This window comes from Biomphalaria glabrata, chromosome 3 (assembly GCF_947242115.1).
Source record: "Biomphalaria glabrata chromosome 3, xgBioGlab47.1, whole genome shotgun sequence".
NCBI classification, from domain to species: domain Eukaryota; kingdom Metazoa; phylum Mollusca; class Gastropoda; family Planorbidae; genus Biomphalaria; species Biomphalaria glabrata.
The window spans coordinates 46,113,452-46,125,211 of NC_074713.1; the positions used below are offsets into that span (position 1 = coordinate 46,113,452).

The 11,760-nt window shown below is 37.9% G+C and overlaps 1 protein-coding gene across 1 annotated transcript in view; it reads right to left on the minus strand.

Annotated features, from left to right (window-relative positions):
* Positions 1–4,651: 4,651 nt before the first annotated feature.
* LOC106066987 (ATP-binding cassette sub-family G member 8-like) overlaps positions 4,652–11,760 on the minus strand; it is a 38,916-nt gene continuing 31,807 nt past the window's right edge. The window contains exon 14 of the mRNA XM_056022323.1: positions 4,652–7,385. Within this exon, the coding sequence (XP_055878298.1) occupies positions 7,123–7,385 (263 nt within the window). The 3' untranslated portion in view covers positions 4,652–7,122. The remainder of the gene's footprint in view (positions 7,386–11,760) is intronic.

Genomic DNA, 11,760 nt, shown 5'->3' on the forward strand with positions numbered 1-11,760 from the left:
TACTAATACAAGGGTTGATGTATGTTGATAACGGTCGTTGACTTTTAGCACCAAAGTGCTGGTAGGCAACTAAACCGCTGTAGGTTTATTACATCTTAACTCGTAGGCTACAACTTGAAATAACTTTTAATTTCTTTTGCAAACAGTATTATAGACTTATCTATATACCTTGTATTACAATAGAGACAAAATCAACTTGAGATGAAATGCAATATAGTAGACTTTAGTCATGTTATTCTGAACAAAATCTCACTGCAATGCCTTTTCAGTCTGGTGTTCCGGAGTTGTCTGTCCTACCTAAGACCGCTAACACTGTCACTTACCTTGCATCAATCACAACCAATCGCTAATCTCTTCCCACGGTCACCATAGAAACACCCCCCACACACACATAACTCAGTAACAACGTAGTATTAAGTCTTTCTGTATTTTGTTTCAATATATTTTATTACGGACATCAGTGGCGTTCTGCAAACCATGGCCATGGATACAAATATTCATTTGAAAATGAGTTTCACACAAAGCCGAATATATTTTCAAATTAAATTAATTAAATATATCGATATCGGACCTAATCAGTAGGCAGCTAGGTCTAGTAAGATTCAGGTTTTAACATTAAAATGTAACGCAATGATATTTCATAGTAATACTAGCAATAATAATAATAATTACAAAGCGCTGTTAACAGACACACTGTAGACCCAAGGCACCAGGCAAACACTAGACAAAAATTAATAAAGGCTGTCTTAGTTTTGAACATAGAGTGAAGCCACAGACCTGTGTATATACTATATTGGTCTGTGAGAGCAGAATGTAGCTTGGGCTCGTTGGGGAGCGAGCTCGAAAGGAGTTTAAATAAAATAAAATAGACACCGCTTCAATTTTGCAAGGGCTTGGAAGATGTGGATAGCATGCACGAGTATAAAATGTTTGGTCTTTATTAATATTACATCTAGTAAATTCTAATTCAGTTATAAGCCTAGGCAGCACAGTGTCCAACGATGCGTCACTGACAGAGAATAAGACAGTCTCGCAAAGGCCGATGGCGCTTTGGTCGCCTCAGACTGAGAGTATGGCGGAATAATTCTCTTCACCTAGCAACACAAATCAATGTTTATCAAGCATTGGTTCTCAGTACACTCTTGTATGGCTCTGAGACCTGGGTGCTCTTATTGAAGGCATTTAAGGCTCCTCGAACGCTTCCGTCAAAGGTGCCTTCGCCTCATGATGGGCTTACGCTGACAAGACCACAATACAAATAACTATGTTCTGCTGGAGGCCGGTGTGGACAGCATAGAATCACTAATTACCATTCGACAGCTGCGCTGGGCCGGACACATTCAGCATGGGAGACGACCTCATGCCAAAGGCGTTTTTCTTTGGTGAGCTTAGAGGAGGACGGCGTAACAGAGGCGCCATTTCGCCCTCACTAGCATATAGGAAAGTAGCTGGCAGCAGATGGCCTCTGAAATAGACAGATTCTGAGCTCACACAGAGGCTGGGGGACAAACAGTTGCCATTATTGAAAACATGCGCAGAAGACGGAAAGAAAACTTAAATAGGCCGCCAGAGGACAACGGCTCTGTCTGCATGAGATGCAGGAAAAATATGCAGGTTGTTATTGGGTTTGCGTAGTCTTGTGAAACACTACACTCATCCTTCATCTTTGGAATAGAAGACATTGCAATTATAAGCATAGATTTTCAAATTTGGGATTTGGTCCCCCCCTCCCCCCCCCCCCCCCCCCCCTAATAAAATCGAGTAAGCCTAAGGACAATCAAATTAAAAATAAACTTCCCACATCGACCAGCGTGTCTATTAACGCAAGTGTCTGTAATATAGACTCTATAATCTATATCAACTATTTGAATCTTTGAGAAAGTAAGTATATAATTTGGCAACAGTGATCCTTTAAAATGAAGTTTTTTGACATCATTTATTTGTCACTTTATTTCAAAAACTTTCCCATTATTACTTTTTTTTCATTCTCTTCCTTTCTTCTTTAAGGTTCATTTTTATAGACCCACTCCCCACCCTCTCCACACCACTTTCAATGCTTTCTGTCTCACTGTATTTTATTGCTTTAATTAATGTTTCCAAAACAATGTTCCGCGGAACCCTGATACATACATATTGAACATTAAATGAACAGCAGCACCAGGAACCAAGTTTTTAAATGATGGAAACTAGTGAATGAAATGCGACGGAAATAAGGGACCGAGGCTCGAACCAGTGACCCCTGGAAACAACGCCGCCTAGCAAATTCGCACTTAAAAATGAACTTAATCTCTATACTTTTATAGTTTTATATTTCCGCGGAACCCTATTGTTCCTCGAGGCCTTAATAGGTGTTTCAGGAACTGCTTGAATAATTAACTAGTAGGCCACCACGTGAATTAATCACTCTAATAAAATAAACAAAGTGTTCCACTAAAGGAAAAAGTTTGGGAAACACCTTCATACATAATGAAAGTCGAATCTTCGAAATGGAAAACTAGACAAAGAGGAGATCACTGCGATGTATCGTAAAAAATCTCCAATCATGTCTCCAACGTCGCTCATTTTGATTCATAAAATTAAGTCCCTTAGTCCTCTATGTACATGACATTAGATCTACATGTAGACTTTTGGTGTCACAGCACGTATCGTCTGCATTCATAAAGGCAAACAGAGAAGGGCTCGTAAACTCTGCAAACATTGGTCACGTGACCAAAAGCCATTACATCGTTCTATTGCCACGCGTGCTAATTCCAAGTCCCAGATTAGATTTAGATTTTGAGTTAGAGGCATGCTGTGCTATTGACACTCGACTCGGTGTCAAATTGTAAAAACTCAGTTTCACATTATTCAAGATATAAAAAAATAGATTGTCGCAATTTTTTTTAAAGATTGATATTGACTCAGGATTATATGTGGATTATGTTGTGTTTATAGAACTACCTAATACATATTCATAAGCCTATAAACTCACATTTCAAAAAGGAATGTTTTAATTTTATTATTTACTGTTCACATACTTACCACCGGAGTAATAAATACAGTAAATCCATATATTCTACAACAATGAACAAATATTATTTGCAAATAATTTAGGCTGGACTCTGGACCTTCAACAATAGCTTTTGTGTCACAACTATTTTCAGTCTAAGCCCGTTACTCACTCAAGACTAAACCCTCTCCCTTCCCTGCCCGCTTCTTTCTCACGTAAGTGACTTCTGAAAAAACAGCTGGAGAAATATGTTTCCTGTTTCACTTAAAACTGTGGCGAAACCTCTTAACATAACATTTGTTTTTAGCTTCAAACCCCGCTGAAAGGAAGGGGGTTAAACTCAAGGCCCCTTTGGCTACGCTCATAGAATTTTGAGGTTGTAATTTGTTTTTTCTTATATTTGGAGGGGGTTTTAAAATCAAAATCTTCCTTAGCTGTGTTCTTAGAATTTGGGGATTGTCGTTTGCATTTTTTTGTTTTGCTTTATAGAAGAGGGGGATTTAACTGCAGGCCCCCCTGGTAGGGGGTTTTAAACTCAAACCCCCCTTGGCTGTGCTGAGGCAACTGATGGTTTAGTATTAAAATCTGAATTAAAAAAAAAATCAAAGCAAAAAATCAGTAAGTAAATTCCGACATCCCCCGGCAGGAGGAATTTCATTTCGGGAGGTGGGGGTTGAGGCTTACTCCCCCCCCCCGGCTACGTCCATGACACAAATTAATGCAAAGAAAATTTCTAAACGCTAAACCATAACTGGAAAGTAACACATCCAACCACATCCTTCTAATTTATTTTTTTTAGTTTCAATTTTCAGCAAACCATGCCCTTCATTTCTCTCTGATCACGTGACCTAAAGTCATGACCTCTGAAAATTCATGTTTGGCGTTCAGTAGTTGCGGTAGCAATAAATACTTTTTTTTATTTTTTTTATTTTCATAAATACATGTTTGTAATTAGGTGGACGAGTGCATGAATGGGAGGGCTTTAAACAAGATTAGGGTTTAACTCCTATTTCTTTTTTTTTTTCTGCGCTTGTGAATTTTCTCAAAATATTGATGAGTGTTGTCCAATTTTTATTGGGACGATGATATAGAAACAACAATAACAAAAAAAAAAGGTGTTTTTGTAAAGAGCAAAATTTGATAACGCGACAATGTAAGGAAGTGACGTCATGGTAGCTATGTAAGCAAAGAGAGCCAGGCAAGCGATATTTTTCCAGTTAATAGGATAACACTTGTTGTTTTAAACGGAGTCGTCTAAAAATTCTATTAAAGTTGATCAATAATAAGGAATAGTTGTTTTTGAATTAAAAGCTGAATCTTCAATGGACCAGGGGAGGGAAGAAGGGGGGTATCTTGGTGAATTTTTACATGATTCTTTTTTTAAAATGCATTAAAAAAAATTCCCTATGGGATCAAGAGTCCTCAAGGGAACTAATTCAACTTAAATTACAACATGTCAAGTACGATTTCTTTCCCATGTTAAAGATACCAAACAAAATAATTAATTACCAAAAGTTAATTAATTAATTTGTTAATTTTTGTTTGTGATTTTTGTGTTGTCAGATAAAAGAAATAATTGTGCGAAATTTCAGCTTAATCCGAGTTTGGTTGTGGGAGAAATAATGTTTACAAACTTTCTACCATACAGACAGACAGACAAAGTGAGTTGATAAAAGCTTTATAAAAATATGTACACATCACAGACTAGTCCAGTTTAATAACAAAAATTATACACAGTTTAACTGTTTGATACACATGTCAAGTTGCACACATATATTGACATTAGAAACATTGCAAATCTCATTGACAGGCTTTTAAATTAATCAACAAAATGTTTTATGTGTTTTATAGTGGACGATGGTATATTGAAGTAATGAAACATGTTATATAGTGGACACAGGGTCTGCCTTAAGAAGGCGGGGCCGGATTTAATGGATGCTTGCGTGACCCCTCTTCTATATTTTATTTGTCAGTAACAACTATTACTATTAATTAGATCTGCTTAAGAAGCAACTCAAAAGCAATACGAGTAAATTAAATGTACCTCTATAGTACACTGACTATGTTAACCCTTTACATCTTTAAAAGCTTGGGACAAGATCTATTACTGATAGAGGTAAGCTAAAAGTAAATTGCAGGGCCCCAGCCTGGCGCGGGGCCGTATTTGGGGCAATCGGTCCAATTGGCCTAAAGACGGCCCTGAGTGGCCGACGGGATAATGAAGTAATGAACATGTTATATAGTGGGAGATGGGAACGTGTAGTCATAGTGGACAACAGTAACAATATAAAGATAATAAGGGACAGGAATGTTGCATATCGAATGAAGTTGTTTGATCATTATCATCCGTCCCTTGATTGGCATCATAAGTGTGCTGCGACGGTTCGCGTAACAAAATCCCCCCAATTTCCGGTCAGCAGCCGCTCTTAGCAGGATATTGTTAGACAGTTAGTATTGTTAGACATTTAGTCAGTATAGAGACGCACCATAGCTGACGGACTTTGAACGCGACATGTAGTGACGTCACGGCTTAGTTGTGTTCTAGATTACTAATGTAAATATAGTCAGTTGGTGTTAGGACTTCGAAAGGATAACTTCATATTACGGACAGAGACTCGACTGCGCAGTGGCGTAGCAAGGATGGGGGGAGGAGGGGGATAATTTGAAAATGCCCCCCGGGCCCCCAAATGAGGGCCCCCCCCCATTATTTTTTTTACATTAAAAATTAAATATTACGCAAAATGCAGGGGCCCCAAAGAGGTCAAGCCCCCCCCCCCCGGGCCCCGAATCGATGGAAAATTCCTAGCTACGCCCCTGTGGCATTTTTAGTATTAAACTTCAGTTGAGCTTGAGTAACGGTATGTACTTCTTCTACTTGTTACAAGCGTAGATCTTGTTACTTGTTAGCCGAGTGCATCTAATGCGCCAGTACAAGAAACGCAGACACCTCCAGAATAAACTATCGAAGTCAGACAGCCATCAACAACTAGAATGGGCAAAGCCTATCACAATATCAAGAGAGAGACTGATACCTTCTTTTACGTTGCTTACAATAATTATCATTAAGAACGTCACTTGTGAAGGACTCACTAAAAATTCTTGAGTTGTCAATTGGACGTTATCTTCTCAGCATAGTCCTTGTCAATTCCATTATACCCCAAGCCTGTTTTTGTAGGTCGCTCTCGAGGTAGTGGCGTAGCAAGGTACCCGGGTCGAAAAACTATAATGGTGGCCCTCCCCCAATAAGACAAATTTAGTGTGAGACACAAAAAAAAAAATAGAGTAGTTTGTATATTTACCAAAAGTTACTCGAATGCAAGTAGATGAAATCAGCAAAGAGGGTCCCTATTGCTTACGAGCCAAGGACCGAAACGCAATGAAACCTTCACTTGCCATGGCCGTTAAGTCACAGGCTGTCGATCCCTAATGGTCGTGGGCCCGGGTTCATTAACTCTTTCTCTCCTAAATGACGATACCAACGTTGATTCCACCAGAATGTGGTAAATAATTACGGAGAGAAAGAGTTAAAATCATTTGCGCCATGGATGCTATGCCATTGCCTTGAGGTAATCGTGCAGCGCCCCTTTCTTTACTATTTAAGGAATGGTCAATCTAGAGCAGTGCCGTGGTGGTCTCGTGTTCTTTGGTTAGGGCCTGTCCATTAGCCCGTTTCACATTAGTGACATTGTAAATCAAACATTCATTTTATTGGAAGTTAACTTTTTTAAAAATGTGTAATTGCAATTGAAGTATTAGGAAATGGTAAAATAAGTTAAAACAATTAGTATCCTCTTAAATTAATAAATAACATATAATTGACATAAATATAGACCTATTACTACGTTAAGTCGAGATATTGTCATGTCCCTTAGATAAAGTCTATAAATAGTCTAGTTGATGTTCAGACTGTGCAGACGTCAGTCGTCATAACATCGTTTTAAACAGGTTGCTTGGTAAGACCGCTGGATCCAATAGTTGTGCAATCCTGTGCTTCAAGGTGTCCTCGCTTGCGCAGTTGGTCGATTCGTAGTTAACAGGCTGCAGGATGGACGCTTGTATAACAATGTGATTGTTGCCCAAACAGGTCAGCGGTCAACCAGCGGTCAACTGGTATTCTCCTGCAAGTGGGGTCTCTACTCGTTGTGAGGCTTCTGTGGGACGAACCGAAGGCCCAGAAACATGACGATCAGGAAGAAGATCATAGTGCCACCAAGGCCCAGGGCGCATTGCCAAAGCTCCCCGCCTTCGAGGGCGTAAGTGAGCAGGGCGTCGTTCCCGTCTTTAACACAGCTGGGGCTCTTTTCGTCGCACTGGAACTTCAGATTCTTTATCTCTATGAGACAGAGCGCCTGGAAGCCCCACCGCAGGTAGGAGAGGTCAGAGATCCAGCGAGTTTCTGAGGAGAGAACAGGAACACAGCATGGTTATAGTCAAACATACAAATGCTTAATCTAAGTGGGTTTTAAAGATTGTTTCGGGAAGAGAACGCTAAAGAGAAATTGTTTTTAAGTAACCAGTGGATTGTTAGTGCAACAAAAGTAAGAAATTCATTCAGAATATAAACATTGAATGCGTCTGAGGTATAAGGTAATGGAAGTAGATATTTCAAAAGTACCATAGAATGTTCAGTCCCTCGCCTGGAATATCAGTTTTGTGACTATAGAGTGTAGTACCACTAGTATTTCCCTAACAGGAAGTCGAATGCTGTTCACAGTAGCCACTCTTAGGCTTGCAGATCAACTGAAGTCCGCAATGTAATACTCCAGCGGTTCTCAACCTTTTAAGCTTGGATACCCCTTTTTACAATTCCTCACTTATTCGCGACCCCAAACATTAAATTATTTTCGTTTATAAGTATGATGTTACTAAATTATAATTGGAGGCCTGATGTGACTATCTAATTTGCATTGCCAAAGCTTAATGTTTAATCACTGTACAATATGTCATTATATTCTTGAAATATATATTTCTCCTAAATATGAAATTACAAATAAATGAAATAATTTCTTTATGACGTGCATCTATATTTACGTTAGTATTTCATATTCACATTTCACACACGTGACAATTTTCTGTATTTAAATTTGATAACCAACAGGCTGTTTCCAGAAATAAATATATTAATACAAATGGAAGAAGAAGGTGAAACTGGGACTAACATAAATATGGCTGCAAATGCTTGATCCAGAATTGTGTAGGCCTAAGTAAAGAGAATAGTTTCACTGTTCAATAATTTATGTCTCCTAAAAAATCTTTACCTTTGACTTTCATCGATTTCTGGCAACTGCAAATGAGATGTTGAGTATATTTGGAAAGTAGGAGGAAAATTTGTCTACAGACATGCGCAAATGTTCTTTCACAGAAATAATCATTTTATCTGTTTGCCAGGTTCAAAGTCATTTCCCTCATAGAGAGCAGATACAGTTGGAAACAAGTAAATATTATTTTTGTTACAAATGACATACCCCCCCCCCCTTTTTTTTGCTAATGGGGCAGGCAGAGGAAACAGTGGTGCATGTCTTACAAGTGTGTCCAATAGCTGCGGAGAGACAACTGAGGGGTCACATGAACTGAATGGGGGAGATATGAGGCACTACCTTACCAGAGCACTACGAGAAGCCCATGCTTTCCTCCCCTGCTACCATTTGGAGCTCATTCAATGTGTTATGGATTTCTAAACAAAGTTTACGTATTAAAATTCAAATTTATGGATGCCTTATTCAACCTTTTTTAAAACGTACACTGTTTAGTTCATATATTACGGATTTTTCAAAAATATATTTAGGTGGACTTATTGGTACTATAATAATTTAAATTGAATAAAGTAGGATGAATACCTCATAAGACTTTTTAATTACCAGACGGTAGTCTAGAACAGGGGTCGGCAACCTTTTGAGTCGGAAGAGCCAAAAATTACAATTTACTAAATTTCAAAGTTTATAAAGAGCCACAAAGTTTTTTCTTGACAACCATAAATAGTACTCGGAAAAATAAAATTCTTTGATGAATAAAAACGAATCTATTTATTCATATGAAAAAAATATCTACTTAATTATATATGACTAGTGTTTTTCACAACAAATTAGATAAAATATATAAATATATTTATATATAAATATATGGGATTATTAGATAATTACTTATTATGAATGTAAATAAATTAAAAGAACAAACATTTACATACAACACTAACTTGTACTTCAATAACAAAACAATTGAGCAAACAAATTCAATGGGAGCAATGGCTTTGGTTGTAAAAAGTTTGGATTACATTTGGCTCATAACTTGTTGTTTTTAGTTTCAAACACGACTCTAAATTTTCCATTGTTACTTGGCTATTCATGCAAGAGAACGCTTGCTTAGGCCTACATGAATATGTCGATCCGAATATAGTTAATACTCCAATTGCCAACCTTTTCACTTCACTATAGCAATCTGGAAGACGATTCCATCCGTCGAATATAAGTACCTCATCTCGTGGCATTTCTTAGAAAGCTGTCCACTTTTGTTGCGTTATGTACATACATTTCTGGACCTCCAACTCTTCCAACTTGCTTTTCAAATCTGTAAATTCTCCACTGCAGAAAGCTTTATTTTTTATAGTTCAGTATCAATTCCAAATGGCTCAATATGGATTTCTTTACTATTTGTGTTGAGGGTATTTACTATGAATGCTAGAATGGTTTTGATGGTTTTGAAATGCTCAAATCTCTCAGTAAATTCATCTGTAATTTAAAAAAAAAAACTGTGATGAATTTATTCCTGTCAACAGTTGCACTGGTTTTATCGCGATATTGCTTTAGAAAGTGAAAATTAAGTCATTTATCGCTCTGATTAAGTAAAGTTCCCCTTTCAGACCTTGCGATCTTTAGGGCAGATGATGTAGAGGTCATCTCTTTCTATGAACCAAGGTTAACGAGGGTGTCAGCACAACGACCAACCACATTTACTTTCCCCAACTAACGGCAGGTAATTATTAAAGATGTTGAATTTAGAAGCGCTAAAAATATAGAGAGATAAAAATTCCCCAGTCTTCACCACGATTTGAACTCGGGACCCCGGTTTGGAAGCCAACCATTTTACTGCTCAGCCACCGCTCTTATCTTCTACCAAAACATCGGCTGGGTTTTCATTTTCTTGTAGTTTTAGATTCATCTTATTTACTGATATATCCATCATAAAGTAACATTATTGCAATCATTTGTCGTTCTCTAATTCGGGGTGATTAATACCATCCTCATTTGGGAATGTGTATATTTCATTCAAGCTCAAACCTGGAAATTTCAACACCATACCTGAGAAAGCCATCGCACTTTATTGGGAAGAAGAAGGTCGGAATATTGAGTCTCCATTTCGTTAAAGAATTCTTTAAACTGACGATGGTAGAGTGCTACTGACCAGGACTTCTTGCTGGAGTAGACAATGAAACGTAAAACATACGTGGAGACTCGCAGATTCTCTTTTATTTTTTCTGTCGTACTTCTGGCTCCATCAGTTGCTATTGAAACGAGTTTATTTAAATCGATGTTATTATCTTCAAGGCATTTTTGCATGGCATTCGCTAAATCTTCTCCTCTAGTTTGTCACGAGAGCGCTAGCAATCCTTGGGAAGACATGTACCTGACAGAAAGCCAACTTGTGCCGTGTCTTTTATGTCGCAAGACGTATCTATATCATTGATAAGGCAGAAGAAATTTTAGTTCTTCCACCTGCAAATATGTTACATTTGAAGACATGGGGAGGGGTGCGGTGAAAATCAAGTACAAATGGCTGAGAGATTAAATCGGTGCCTAATTTTAGTAAATGGTTCAATTTTTTTTTCTATAAAATAAATAATATTTGAGTTTGGAACTAAAGAGCCGCAGCTTAACATCTTAAGAGCCGCATGTGGCTCGCGAGCCGCAGGTTGCCGACCCCTGGTCTAGAAGTAACGATACGTTATGTATTAATCGGCATTAATTTAAGCAAACAAATATATCTGCTGAACAATCAATATGTTCGAACAAATTCTGATTCAGTTATCTGCAGCATTTTCCTCGAATAACAATATATTTAGTAAATTTCAATGGAAAAAACTTAATGTGACAAGTTTTACATGCTAGAATAAACTAAAGAAATTCCATATTTTCGATTGGACATAAGCGACCCCTGCCAAAGTACCAATCGACCCCCAAGGGGGTCGCGACCCATAGGCTGAGAACCCATGTATTACTCTCTATCCCACGAGAGAAAACCTCTCACTATTTTGTTAAGAGTTTATCGTGACTAATTCTGTACAAATGGTTCCACGATTTCCCAAATTATGCTGAGGTTCAGTCCTCCCCCCCCCCCCCCACACACACACACCATGGCCCTGGCGAATTATGGACTGAAGTCCATTCCCTGTACAATCCAGTGCCTCTGTTCATCAGCTGCTTCTAACATTGTAGAGACCTTTCTCAAGACTGAAATCTCCGTTTAAGAATGCGGTGTTATATTAAATGAAGCACGTATGATCCCACGGGTAACAAATATTGTTAAAACGAAGAAATAGTCTGTTTAAAAAACAAAGACTAAAAACAAAATATACATGTAATTAATTCTGAATACAAAATGTGTTCATTTGAACATATTTGTGTTTATCCTGTAGATATGTTCATTGCAAACAAGATAACTATGTTGACGCAATAGTAACCCTGTTCCTAGTTCATGTTGGCTGTCCATTGCTTCTTACGGCATCTCACATGGAAGTCCTTGAACTTTTATTTCGAATGTAAATGTTTAGTTATTAT